The following is a 14412-nucleotide window of genomic DNA, read 5'->3' as shown; positions in this document are numbered from 1 at the left end:
TTGCAGCTCGTAATATCCAATCATTCAGTGTAAGAAGAACTAACAATTTTGCTTTCTTGCACAAGTATTATGACTTGATGGCGTTTATATTACGCATCTTTACCTTTGATTGTAGTATATCCATGACAGTTGCAAGCAACAAACTAGTAGAGACATCATTGCCCTACACGATCTCATTCATTAGTGTTCTTGCTTGAGACAGCCCTCGATTGTTGGCTGCTTTCATCTCGTGTTACTTCTTAATTATCTCCTTTGCAGGCAAATCTTTGCCAAACCCTATATATTTCCAGTATTTGCCTTCTTTAATAACATTTCGTTGAACTCCTTCAAGACATCCTCAGTTAAGCAAAGGTTGACAGCATGAGGTGCCATTTTCGAACAAATCACAATGTATTGGTGGTCATAAGTGTTTGATGAAAAGAGCAACAAGATAGTGTCGTAATACAAGAGTGAGGGCCCAGATACTGCTAGTGGGCCATTAAGTTTAATGCAGCTTCCATATGATCCATATGTGAGTACCATCTTGAGCTCACCACATAGCAATCGTAACTTTTCTCAGGCATATTGGCTTACATTATTAAGCTGTAATTTGAGAGAGTAGCTTTTGCGTTTTATTCACAAATAAAACACATCACTTGGCGACTTAAAACTGCTTGCAATGAATAGTTTAGTACTACTGACGCAAATCTTACTAATGTATACTATGTCTCTTCTACTTTTCTGTCTATTGTCTCATAGATTCCCTAAAAGTAAATTATAACTGTAGATATGACTCATTCACGATGCTCCAAAAATGGATCCATGAATACAGCCCATAGACGGGCAGAAAGCATGCTTGCACTACCTCTTTCTACCCCCAATATATGCAAAAAACACCAAAACTTGGATGTATTTGAGCCGTGATTTCTCGTGCTTGCGGCCGCTTTGGACTACCAGAGTAGTATCAAATGATTACTCTCGACTAGCACTTACTTACTAGTACTTTTGCTGAACTTTTTTGGGATCGCCAAAAATTGATCAAAAAGCATGAGGGATACCTCATGATTTTTATCGAAAATCAAACAATCGCATTTTTGACCATCAAGATGAAGACTTCTACTATGATATACTATATCAAAGTGTTCCTCCCGATCCAGTGCAACCCCTGAAACTTTGTTTATAAGACCTTTATATGGAAAATCTCAACTTTTTCGTCAAAAATTTCATTATATATTTTCTAATATTTCTCAATAGGCTCATTCAAAACATCTTTTTTAATTAGTACCATTAGATGCGCCTCGAAAAGTACTCCAGAAATGCATTAGAAAGTATGGGGTGAACATTACAATTTATATAGTCGAATCTAGCAAAATAGGTCGAAGAGAATCCAAAAACTTCAGAATTCAACAAATCAGGACATAACGTCAAGCGGGGATTTAAACGGATTTTGTCGGCGGTCGCTGCTCAGCAGCAATGGAGCATTGCAACTGTAAGTTTGAATCTAGAAAACAATTCACAAATCGAGGTTGATTGCATTGCAAAAAGTATAAAAGCATACACTGGATGGAGATGTAAAGTCAAATGCTGCTATTTACAACACAATCAATTTTAATTAATTTATAGTACTTTTTAACTAGCCGATCTATCTCGCTACGCTCGATGTCGGCGTCTCTCTGTGGGCTCTCGTCAAAGACATTTTAAATCAGATATTATAACATTTTGGTATATCAAGTTGATTTTAACCAGCCAATTATTAGTTGGTAAAAGAAAGGTTATATCAGAGACAGAAGGAGGAGAGGAGGTATCTCCCTCAGCATCCTTTTTGCTTACACTGATATCAAACAAAGCCTATTATTGGGACAATGTGAAAGAAAATTCATATTTTATGCAGCTTTTGTACATAATAATTGCCATTTTCTGATAATGGAATTGTAGCATCATTCGCTGCTGCTGATGTTGTTAATAAGATGGCGACATAAAGCTGGTCATAAGTAAATACAGGACTTGTGTAAGATGTGTAGCGATTTTTTTTGAGATATTGTCATTGCAAAAGACACCTTTATAAGGAAAAACTACCAAGGAAAAGAAATTATTCAGTCTAAGCAATTGTCCTTTCAACTCCATGATCCCCATTTGATCAGCATCGCAACCATCATTGTTATCATCATTGTCATTATCAGAAAAGCATTTGGGCCACCCGCTAAGATCAATTCAAACTCAGGTTTTTTTTTGTTCAGTATTGGACAGATATTGTTTTTTTTCGACTTCTTTAATCTATTTTGTGATATTCGACTATATGGATTGTAATAATCACCCTACGCTTCCTAATACATCCTTGAAGTACTTTTCAAGGCGCTTCCAATGGTGCTGATTGTAATAGATATTTTGAATGAAATTATTGAGCAATTTTATAAAATTTGAAATGAGGTTTTTAGCAAAAATTGTCAGATTTTGCATATGAAAACCTCGTAAAAGTGGTTTCAGAAGTTGCTTTGGATCGAGAGAAACATTTTGATTCAATATATGCCATAGTAAAAGTCTTCATTCTCAAGGTGAAAAACGCGATCGTTTGATTTTCAATGAAAACCATGAGGTACCCCTCATGCTTTTTGGTCGATTTTTGGCCATTTTTTTTTTGGCGCAAAAAGTTGAGCAAATGTGTCATAAAGTTACTGTTACTCAATTACAACTGTTTGGTGTCATTCCGGCGGCTCAGAAAGGTCTACATGTCAAGATATGAAGGCTTGAAATCTGTCAAATTTGGTTATATTTTTGCTTCATTACTTTTATTTGCAGGCATGAAACAGATCTTTGGTCCATGATATCTTCAAAACTGGATCAGAATGAACAGTTATTTTATTAGCAACTCAAAAGCGTATAGAAGATAGTCCTCTTCTTTTCAGCGTTCGTTTGCATTTTAACGTTGTTTGCGGTAAGAGAAATAGCTGTTTTCTCCACCAAGCTGCATTGCACCGAATGTAAAAGTGCATTTAACGGTAGTAGTCAGTTGGCGAAGCACATGTTTAGATTCCATGAGCGAGTAGTTACAAGAAAGGACCGACATTGATATGTCTACTAACACATCTCACAGGCAACTTTTATATGCGACAGAGATGGTCGTTCAAAAGCTATCAGGGCATACAAAACACAGAATTGGCTTCGTACGCATCAACGACGAGACTGCCCAAGGGTAAGTAGATTATCTCTGTTTAGAATGGATGGCACCGGCTAACCACTTGTGTAATAGACTCCTTGTACTTTTGAGGGCTGCCCTGATAAACTTGTCAAGGTTTTAGGTGTTGAAGCATCATGTTTACAGCAAGACATGGCCTTGCAAGTTCTTCTCAAGTCTAGGGGGAACGCCCTATGAATCAATTCGGTATATTTTCAGTACTGCATGCAAAGGGAAATCCGATACTGCGACTATGATTCAGCTCTCAGGGGCCACGATGAGGGTAAATATGGAGTGATCCGTTCGAATAATCACAAAAGATATCAAACACAAGAACCAAGTTGTCAAGATGAGAAAGGAGTCGTCTGTGCTCCAAACACAAGAGCAACAAGAGCAACAACAACAATAAGGGAATCAACGCGACGTTTGATTGCTTGATAGCCTTATGCCAACATTATTGCTTTTTCTGGCTACATTCTATGATATAAAAACAAGCAGTGAATGCTATGCCTTGTCAAGTACAACAAAAGTAAATATATTATAATACTTTATTAAATAATGCGAGCATACATTTTTGCAAAATCAAGACGCAAGGGTATTTTCTTGGTGTCTCTGCTAATGATAACTAAACTAGACACAAGTGCTAGACTGAGGCCAGCAATAACGCTCTTTTGGATCAAGACGCTCTTCTTTTGTTTGGTGGCTTTTTGATCTACTGCCACGGATCGACCATTCAATGGCACCTTGGATGAATCCACAGCTACAACAGGGCGAGGTTTTCTCTGGAATATATACTTGATACCACTCACCATATGATAAGAAGCAGCTACAATAAGCGCTGTATGCAAACCATACGAGAAGATGGATTTGTTTTGCAATCCCCAGGCAATGTATCCGAAATCGATGAATGCCGAGTCGCCATAATAATCAATAGGTAATCCACGAACCAAATAATAGTGAAGCCCTGCCAAAGGAATCAATAAGTAGCCTGCCAATCCATGGTAACGCAGCAGATTGTTTTCATTGTTGGGTGGTGCGATGGCAGCAGTGAGTTGTTTGTTTCTGTTCCAATAGAGACGAATACCAAGCTTTGCAAGGCCTGTAAGGACATGGGTGACAGCTGAGCCAGTGACCAAAATGCCTTCCATGTGCTCATCCTGGTAAAAGGGTCTGCCAACAATCAACCAGTGGTTGGCTAATGATGCTCCTCCTACATTAGCAGCTAGTAATTGAACTCCATGAATGGCTGCAAATGTAGAAAATACGACTGCAGATGTTGTCTGAGCTTTGGTGAGCAGACTGTAGGCTTTTGTGAGTGATAAAAATGGTCTGCGAGTTGTGCCTAAATCTGTCATGTTTTATTGCAAGTAAAAGAGTGGGGGTCAAAGGAATATTTCGAGTATGGGGTCCAGAAAATATCAGCCTTTTATATAGGTTGTGTTCAACTGGGATCCAAAACAGGTGGTAAATCATCCTTAGTTCGTGCACACAGGACCTGCTTGACAGCTCTTCCATGCACATCGTATCTCAGTGATTGCGTATTGATGCAAGAGCCTTTTAATATCTTGATGTATCCCATAGCCATGCATTCCATGCTCTGGTGCTGATGTTGTTATGTCAAGAGAATGCCATGATTGATTATCTGCGAATCTTATCCGTCATCTATCATGGTCTGCCAGTTGTAAATATTTATGAATGTGCTTAGTGAAGCGGTATACAACCAATGTACAGAACATGCCTCAAGGAATAAAAGCAAAAGAAGAGGTTAAAAGAGGGGCTGGCCTATTTACTTGGAAGACCACTTTGTAACAGTAAACCTCACATGGATTTTATCGACCAAATCGCACCCCTTTTCAACAACGTAAATGAAAACAACAATGATCAAAGAACGACCAGAATCAGTTCCTCATATCAAAGACACTCAACAAATCATTCGCTAATTATACAGATCAAGCAATGGAATCAGCCTTGCTCTTCATCTTGCCTCTTCATTGTAGCAAGCCTCTCCATCTCTCTCTCTCTCTCTCTCTCTCTGCTTTTGTGTAGTCAAAGCTCCCAACATCCTCCTTCAACTGTCAAACCAATAAGCATCATATTTGAATGAATACACAAGGTCGTTTTGAATTAACAAAAACTACTAAATTTTGATATAAATATATAATTTTTTTCATAAATAATGGCTGTATATTCTGGGTGTTGTTCTGTTTTGTTGCGAATTGTAATAGTAATGGAATATCAAAATGTCTAACCGATGATGAGCTTATCGTCTTGGAAGCTGTATTCTGTAAACGAGGAAAAAATGAGTATACATGCTATGATCCATGCTACAGCCAAATCTTACCAGGAATTTCAAGGTTGAGAGGAGCAGGACCTTGACGAATACGACCAGAGATATCGTAGTGAGAACCGTGGCAAGGACAATACCAACCACCGAAATCACCAGCTTCACCGATTGGTACACAACCCCTACATGAGAATCCAAATGTCAGTATGCCATCAGACTACGCAATAAGTCCTACTTACAAATGGGTGCAGACACCCAACATGACGAGCCAGTGAGGATCCTTGACACGCTCAGCATCAGTTTGAGGATCACGCAAAGAAGAAACTTGAACTTCATTAGCTTCAGCAATTTCAGCATCGGTACGATGACGGATAAAGACAGGCTTTCCTCTCCACTTGATGGTAACGTTCTTACCCTCGGGGATAGCAGACATATCAACTTCAGCCTTGGCCAAAGCCAAAACATCAGCAGAAGCAGACATATTGGCCAAGAAATCTGTAACAGTAGCTTGAGCACCAGCAGCAGAAACCAAACCAGTGGCACCAATCATCATATAGGTGAAGGTACGGCTGGCTTCACCACTGTTCTTGACCTTCTTGTACTTGGAAAAGTCAGGGATGTTTGTGGTGTTGTGGCGCATTTGCATGGTAGATTGAGATGAGATGGTGTTCAAGGACTTGTTCATAAGACCAGAGGCATTTCTGTTCTTTTGCTCTTCCTCCTTGTTGTTGATGGCGATACTGTAGAATCTCTTTAAAGCAGGAGCAGATGCTGATGCAGAGGTATAAGTACGGTTAGAAAGAGAAGAGGCAAATGTACGAGCTAATGAAGCCATGATTGCAATGTTGTCTCTATACAAGATTGAGAGTGGGGAGAGGGGGGTTAATGTTGAAGAAAGAATTCTTTTTCCAAAATCAACAAGGCATTCCTTTTTTTTTTTCGGAATCAACCCCTTCCTTCCATGATGAAGAGGGGGAATCATTGGCTCCCCCGCTGGTTTATTGTGTCTTTTCGTTCTACGTCACCTTGTAGTGTACTTCTTCGGGGTTCTCATCAAAACATACCATTGTCGAGAATATATGTCATGTAAAATGTGGTAAATCCGTATGAGGTGTACTCCATTGTCATCTAAAGAGATGTCTCTATAGACTTGACAGACATTGAAAAGGTAGAGATGACTGTAAATGTGGCTATTTGGAATGATGATTTAGCACCCACAATTTGTCCAATGCCAGATATCTACGGCCTTTAAGTACAAAGAAAATTCATTTACAATTGACCGGAAAGTTTCACGTCTTTCTGTAAGCAGAGTTGCGGTCTATAAAGAAATGAATTCATTCGTTGGTGGGCTCACGGTCTGCTTTGTGCTTTGTCGAAAACAGTGTCTTAGAGAGTCTGGTGTCAACATTCGAGTTCGAGCGTAGGCTTGAATTGGGAGGTTGTTCAATACTGGGGAAACGCCCGAGGGTAGCAATACAGCAGGGAAAACCCAGAGCACTGGTTCGGCTGTGAGATAGCACGTTGGAGAAGCATTTAAGTATACTACCACTACGGATGGGAACTCCTTCTTTTTGCAATTTTTTTTGAATTTTTGTTTCGATTTAGAGCGTTGATCTCTTTTGCTTTTACTTGATTGCAAGCCGAGGAATCAAAAGAAAAGAATTGGGCCTTTCATTGCTAGTGGCAAATCTCTTGCGACAAACGTTTCTTTTTGCTCAGATACAGGCAGATTAGTCAGGAATATGCAAGAATGCCGTGCTACGCTGACTTATTCAAAAATAAGGAGCACAAAACGATCAATGGCTTGGAAGCAATGACCCATTCTATATGCTTGACTAGCAAAGAGCTTACACTATTGATATGTAGTTAGATTGTAATGGAGATCAATGAGACGATGCATTATATTTAGCTACAACTACGATCAGCGTGTGCATAGCTTGATGCTTCCTTGATAAATACCATAGAGCATCACTCATCTTATAATTTTGTGCTTGTATGCTTCCATCCATGTGTATTTGCAAACGAAATCTCTAAACTAACGTACAACACAGATGTTTTGTACTCTATCCAACATTAGGTAGCATTGATTTATAGGGGGGGTTTTACCGTAGCGAAGCAAAAGTACAAAGCCATGGTAATCAGGCGTCTAATCCAATACTTGGTAACAATGATCTATATGAGGGCTTGATCGCAGCCAAGCAAAGGTGTAAAACCATAGTGTTCAAGCAGCAAATTCGGGTTTTCATATCCATTGTTAATAAGCTTACCAGCAACATATCGCATCAAAATTTGCATAAATCAGCTTTACCGAAATCAATATGCCTCTTATTCGAATTAGAAGTTGCACAGGCTGTAGAACTACCCTTCCAGTAAATTGCCGCTCCCAAAGATGTGATTTATGCTATGTAAATAAGCTCTATAAAGCAATACATAACCAAATTTGACAGCTTTCAAGCCTTCATATCTTGACATATAGGCCTTTCTGAGCCACCGGAATAGGGCCAAACAATTGTACTTGAGTAGTAGGAACTTCCTGACACCTTTGCTCAGCTTTTTGGGACCAAAAAAAAACATGGCCAAAATTCGACCAAGAAGCATGAGGTACCCCTCATGGTTTTTATCGAGAATCAAACGATCGCGTTTTTTGCCTTGAAAATGAAGACTTTTACTATGGCATACATTAAATCAAAACGTTTCTCTCGATCCAAAGCAACCTATGAAACTACTTTTACGAGGTTTTCCTATGCAAAATCTGGAGATCTTCGCTAAAAGCCTCATTTCAAATTTTATTAAATTGCTCAATAATTTCAGTCAAAACACTTGTTACAATTAGCACCATTGGAAGCGCCTTAAAAAATACTTCAAGAATGTATTAAGAAGGGTAGGGTGATTATTACAATCCATATAGTCGAATATCACAAAATAGATGAACAAAGTCGACGAAAGACGAAATCTGTCCAATCTTGAAGAATAAAAAAATAAACTGAGTTTGAATCAATTTTGGCGGCGGCGCTGCTGTTGGTTGACTCAAATGCTGTTCTAATGATGACAATGATGATTGCGATACTGATTAAATGGGAATCATGAATTTGAAAGGACAATCGCTAGCCTGAATACTTTTTTTTTTGCTTTTGATTGGGGGTTTTCTCTATCACCTGGTTCATTTTTGAACGAATAGTTCAAAAAGCTTATTTCTAGAATGGCCTTGTTTTCATCATATTTCTTCGAACACACCATACCTTCGCTTTCTTTCTGCACCTTAAATTTCAAGCTAAATCACCGACAATAATCACAATGAGTCAAGCTTCAGTTAGAGAAAGACTTGCGCAACAGCAACAAGAAGAAGAGGTTGAACAGCAGCACAAAGAGGGAGAGGCGGAGCCAGATGGGAACTTTCAAGAAGAGGCGGTTTCCGTTGAGTTTAGTTGTCATTGTTAATTCAACATGCCATTCATACCATTAATAAAGATTGCTTTTGAGTGTGGAGAAATTGGCAATGTGTTGACCTGTCAACCTGATAATGGTCATCGTCAGTCATAATCTTATAGGATATGGCAATCATCTTCATCCCTGATCTACAGCGAGAGAGCTGAATCATCCAAAATAAGCAACCGCGTTTATGGTCCAAGCATAGCACAACTCTTTATTGCGATCTATCATCACATTGGCGAGGCTTTGTACACACGTAAACGCCTGAACTCCTCTTTTTTTATTGAAATTCAATCAAAGGTGTAGTGTTTTGATTGGGTGATATAATGTATCATCTATTGATTGGCCCTACATCTGAGCTTAGTTGTCCAATTTTAACACGTTTAATAAGGACAATCATATTCATTCCTCTATTTTTTTTTCTTTTTTCTTGTCTACCCACCTACAACTCTTCACCTCACCACCTATATATATATATTACAGAATGGGTTGTAAGTATTGTTGCTGCACAGCATTCAGATGCACAATAGAAATTACATTTACTCACCCATTCAATCACTTTTTGACATAATTTTATAGTCAGGATTCTACATCTTGTTCAGCCATTCATGGCTATTCTTCCAGAAATTGCTTCCCCTGATCGCAAGGTAATTATTGAAACCAAATGAGTGGTGTGTTGTGAGAGCATTACGCTCAAAAAGAAGAGGCAATCACTGATCTGATGGCAAGATGATGCGGGGGAGGGAGGAGGAAGATTGGGAAGCCAAATGAAGGGCATTCTGTTTAACGCGTTTGAATGCTACTAGGTTCCTTTCAACCAAAAGGTAATGTGGACAGCAGTTACATTGTTCATTTTCTTGGTCATGTCGCAAGTCCCTCTTTACGGTATCATGTCCTCTGATTCTGCAGATCCTCTGTTTTGGATGAGAGTTATTCTTGCTTCTAATCGTGGTACTCTTATGGAATTGGGTATCACTCCCATCATTACGTCAGGCATGATCATGCAACTTTTATCTGGTGCCAACATCATTGAAGTCGATTACAGTTTAAAGGAAGACAGAGCATTATTCAGTGGTGCTCAAAAATGTAAGGATTGGATCCTGTAGATGTATACGCAGAGACTAATTGATTGTGCATTTTGACAGTGTTTGCTATGCTCATTGCTTTTGGCCATGCTACTGTTTCCGTTTTGACTGGTCTCTACGGTAATCCTAGTGACATTGGAGCTGGTGTTTGTTTGATTTTGATTATTCAGCTTGTCGTTGCTTCATTTATTACCTTGTTGTTGGATGAATTATTACAAAAGGGCTATGGTCTTGGTTCTGGCATCAACCTTTTCATTGCCACCAACATTTGTGAAACTATCTTCTGGAAGGCACTCTCTCCTACTACCATGGACAGTGGTCGTGGTGATGAATTTGAAGGTGCCCTTATTGCATTGGTACATCTCTTGTTGACTCGTAAGGATAAGACTCGTGCCTTGAAGGAGGCCTTCTATCGTACCAACATGCCCAACGTCATGAGCCTGTTGTCTACTGCTTCCATCTTTTTGCTTGTCATTTACCTCCAAGGTTTCCGTGTCGAATTGCCTGTCAAGTCTAACCGTCTTCGTGGTCAACGTGGTTCTTACCCTGTCAAGCTCTTTTATACCTCCAACATGCCCATTATGCTCCAATCTACCTTGACTTCCAACGTCTTTATGATCTCTCAAATGCTCTACAAGCGTTTCACTGATAATTTCTTGGTCCGTCTTTTGGGTACATGGGAAGCCTTGGAAGGCACCTCTCAATTGAACGCTGTTGGTGGTCTTGCATACTATCTTTCTGCCCCTCGCAGTTTGACCGCCGCTCTCTTGGATCCCATCCATTTCGTCGTTTATGCTGGTTTGATGCTCTCTACTTGCGCTCTTCTTTCCAAAACTTGGATTGAAATCTCTGGATCTTCTCCCCGTGATGTTGCTCGTCAGCTCAAGGATCAACAGCTCGTCATTGCCGGCTATCGTGATACATCCATGTATAAGGAATTGAAGCGCGTGATTCCCGTAAGTGCCTCGTTTGGTGGCGCTTGCTTAGGTGCTGTCAGTATTCTTAGTGACCTGATGGGAGCCATTGGAAGTGGAACTGGTATCTTACTTTGCGTTACCATCATCTATCAATACTTTGAGATGTTTGCAAAGGAACAGATGGAAGCTGGTGGAGGTTTAAATGAGATGATCGGCGGTATGTAATACCAAATCAGAAAATCACACAACTTTTGTATATTTCCCCCCAATAAAACAATAAGCATTTAAAAACATTGTATTCAGCATTGGATGGTAGATAGTTTTAGCATTATCAAATAAGTTTATGTACCCGAAAGGCTCTGTTTGAAACAAGAAATGGCTGTTACAGAAACACGTAGGTGTGGTAACTGAAGCCCAATATCTTTATCATTATCCAATCTAAACAATGAATCAACAGCTGTTTTCGGCCATTGTGCGATAGGTATCATCTAGAACTGCTAAAATTATGATTCCAATGATTCCAATGAATTGTTTCATTTAACAGCAAAACTGAATGATAACGTTATGATATACTGTATGAGAGACTAAGGTAACAAGCCCTCATGAGCATGCTTAATCAATGTCAATTGATGTGTTTTTCTTACCTTTGGTCTTTGGGACAATAACCTTGAGAACACCATTAATGCAAGAAGCCTTGATCGTTTGAGGATCAATGTCAATAGGCAAATGGAAAATCCTAAAGATGGAACCAGATACACGTTCTTGGATGCACTATTGACGACCGTCAGAAGCTTAGGCTACTTGCTTTTCCTTGTCGATAGCAGTTGCAACTACTCGTTGAGTAATACCCTCAGTAGCTTCTTGTTTTTGCTCCGTAGAGCCTTTCAATACGATTGTATGGTTATCAGGGACCTCCACTTGGACATCTTTCTTGTCAAATCCAGGGACTTTAGTTTGTAGCTCATAGAAATTATTGATCTCAACCGCATTAGTAGTTGGATAGCGAGCACCAGCATGGCTAAGAAAAGAGGGCATCAAGGTACCAGGCGGGCTGCCAAGGTCAACCGTGGCACGTTGAACATCGCCAAGAGCGGTGGTAAGATGAGGAGAAAGAGCCACCCTTCTTGGATGGATTCCATTGTATAAAATGTTGAGGTAAAGCGATATTGCTGTTCAAACTCTGTACTTTTATACTCTAGAAAGCCTTTGATTTATCGATAACGGTATTGAACCTTCATTTCTCCACGTTTCAACACGCTTATCAAACACATTCGAGTCTTTTCTGCCACATATTCGATTGTACAAGCTTTAGGTTTTGCAAGAGTTGTATGATGTAAGGTAGTGTATGTACAAATTTATTCGTGGGTCTCAATTTCATCCTGATCATCGCTACTTAAGCTATCCGAGTTACTATCACTATGACTACTGCTGCTACTGCCCTCTTCTCCATCATCTTCATCGTCAAATTTATTCAATTCTTGAATCAGTCTGTAGCATTCTTCTAGAGCAAACACACATTTACTTTGCCCTACATAGCCAAATTAGTGGCCTCTACTACAAATCGCGTGTACATAATGGGTATTACCTTCTGGTATAAGTCCATCCTCATCATGAAAACTCCCATTTTCGCGCTTCATGTCTATACTCCTCAGTTTCAATGCATAACTAGACTCAATGCAAATCAGGGTGTGGAACACACATATATATATATCACTGTCAACTTACAGCATCTTTTCGTCATCTGAAAGCTTGCAATGAAGTGATAGTAATCTCTTTAGGCAATCACGCAATGTGTTTAGTTGATGGTAAATTGGTAACAAGGACTCTGCAACGGAAGGGCCATCACCAAGCAAGTTGAGAATGATGTTATAGCACGCAGCCAACAAATTAGAAAGCATGCTTCGACCTTCCTCGCCTTCAAATTCATCCTCTTTATACAACATGCGTGCCACATCATGCAGCTGCAACTGATAAGTAAAGAGATCCGTTTGCCTTAGGCTCCATTTACTGGTTATTTCAATGCCTTCCAAGTCAGATCGAATGTCAATCAAGCGTTGGCGAACGGACTCGACTATAGGCTGGTTATCCAAAATCAGCAGATCATGACAAGCACTGAAATTCTTTTCCAGCATATCCACCAGAGTGCCTTGACCAAGGAAAGGTAACACATCCTGCTCTGCCTTATTTTTCAGAAATATACCAGTTCTGCCTCGTACATTGTCGATTTTCAGTAATTCTTCTTGGATTGGGAGGATGTCTTCTTCATTATAGTCTCTCTGGAATGCAACTTTGATCAGTTGCCCTCGAATCTCCAGTAATTTGCTTCTAATGGGAATTCTACAAGCAAAAAAAAAAAAAAAAAAAAAAAAAAAAATCAGGCAATGTAAATAAATGTATGTAGTGTAACTGAACACAGAGACTTACAGAGTTGGGGACATGTCACGGATCAACGATAATAGCTTATCGTAAATGCGTTCTACGCAATGGGTAAGTACGCAAAATGAATGGTTTACTATCTAGGATGCTTACTACACACGGAGTAATTGTAACGAATCAATTCCAATATAGGTGGAGGCAATGCGCAATTTTGTTCATCTTCTGTCAATAGGCTTTCCAGTTGTTGTAGCTTTTTGCCGTAGGGTTGAAGGGTGTGCTCGTCGTAAATGCCAATTTGTTCCAGCTGATAAAAGCAGTTCTTGATGGCAATGACTTGACAAAAGATAGCAGGGCCTACATTTCCACATACATTCAGAACTATGGCCACCAAACCCTCTCTGTGCTGACTTACTTTCATGCCATTTTCCTATCGTCATGAAGCACAGGCTCATGAGCTGACAGACTTTATGCAGCTCATCGTCTGTTCGATTGTTGACATGGTTCTCTTTAAACAGCACACCTCCTCGTATCTGAATCAGCTCTGTAATTGTGTTTTCAAACTCTCCTTGCAAGACCAAAATATCCTGTGGTGCCATCTTTTCGTGCTTTTTCAATACCATAAGTCGCTGCTTGATCCTCAACAATTTATCGAAGATTGGGTATTCCTCTGTCGACAAACAATTCAGCCATGGATCCTCCACCTGCTGTATATTAAGCTTACCAGACTCTGATATTCTTTGCTGGCTTTCTTGTTCTTCTCTGTCCATATCTTTGAGACGATTGAAAAAAAAAAAAAGAAAAAAGGAAGAAGGAAATTTTTCATGCTGTTGTTATTCTAGAAATGTGGTTTTGAGTGATACATCAAGCGGAATCGAAACTTTTAATATAAAACTTTAAACGTTTAACCGTGAAGAAAAAGCCTGGTTATTATCAATGGTCTGAAACGCATGTGAGGCATCAAGGCATGTAATCAAGCACTTGTCGTCTTTAAGAAATTTTAATAGGTTGCCACTTTATGTGGGGGTTCTTCTTACACCATAGGTGTGAAGGGCAAAAAATACGGGAGACAAGTTGGACCTAAAATGAAGAGTGTAAGGACGATTTCTCAAAAGTTTTGAATAGCCTTACTTGTTGGAGTTTTCAGTGCGCACTGTTATGGTAATTCTGATC

At 39.5% G+C, this 14412-nt stretch overlaps 4 protein-coding genes across 4 annotated transcripts; 1 reads left to right on the top strand and 3 right to left on the bottom strand.

The window, feature by feature from the left end:
* Positions 1-3702: 3702 nt before the first annotated feature.
* Positions 3703-4506, bottom strand: ATC70_010105 (uncharacterized protein; the record flags this gene model as incomplete). The annotated part of the gene is made up of 1 exon (XM_064829325.1): positions 3703-4506. One exon carries the CDS (start codon positions 4504-4506, stop codon positions 3703-3705), a length of 804 nt encoding a protein of 267 aa, XP_064686527.1.
* Positions 4507-5395: 889 nt separating this feature from the next.
* ATC70_010104 (uncharacterized protein) lies at positions 5396-6270 on the bottom strand (the record flags this gene model as incomplete). The annotated part of the gene is made up of 3 exons (XM_064829324.1): positions 5396-5433; positions 5493-5617; positions 5675-6270. 3 exons carry the CDS (start codon positions 6268-6270, stop codon positions 5396-5398), a joined length of 759 nt encoding a protein of 252 aa, XP_064686526.1.
* A 3078-nt stretch (positions 6271-9348) lies between these two features.
* ATC70_010103 (uncharacterized protein) lies at positions 9349-11091 on the top strand (the record flags this gene model as incomplete). The annotated part of the gene is made up of 4 exons (XM_064829323.1): positions 9349-9355; positions 9444-9511; positions 9671-9950; positions 10010-11091. The coding sequence occupies 4 exons, from the start codon at positions 9349-9351 to the stop codon at positions 11089-11091; spliced, it is 1437 nt and encodes a 478-aa protein (XP_064686525.1).
* A 567-nt stretch (positions 11092-11658) lies between these two features.
* ATC70_010102 (uncharacterized protein) lies at positions 11659-14009 on the bottom strand (the record flags this gene model as incomplete). The annotated part of the gene is made up of 8 exons (XM_064829322.1): positions 11659-12035; positions 12278-12394; positions 12452-12531; positions 12592-13203; positions 13291-13342; positions 13396-13596; positions 13655-13909; positions 13964-14009. The coding sequence occupies 8 exons, from the start codon at positions 14007-14009 to the stop codon at positions 11659-11661; spliced, it is 1740 nt and encodes a 579-aa protein (XP_064686524.1).
* Positions 14010-14412: the final 403 nt, after the last annotated feature.

The sequence above is a fragment of the Mucor velutinosus genome (assembly GCF_035048745.1).
Source record: "Mucor velutinosus strain NIH1002 chromosome Unknown tig00001563, whole genome shotgun sequence".
Lineage (NCBI taxonomy): Eukaryota > Fungi > Mucoromycota > Mucoromycetes > Mucorales > Mucoraceae > Mucor > Mucor velutinosus.
This window is presented reverse-complemented; position numbering and strand designations above follow the sequence as displayed.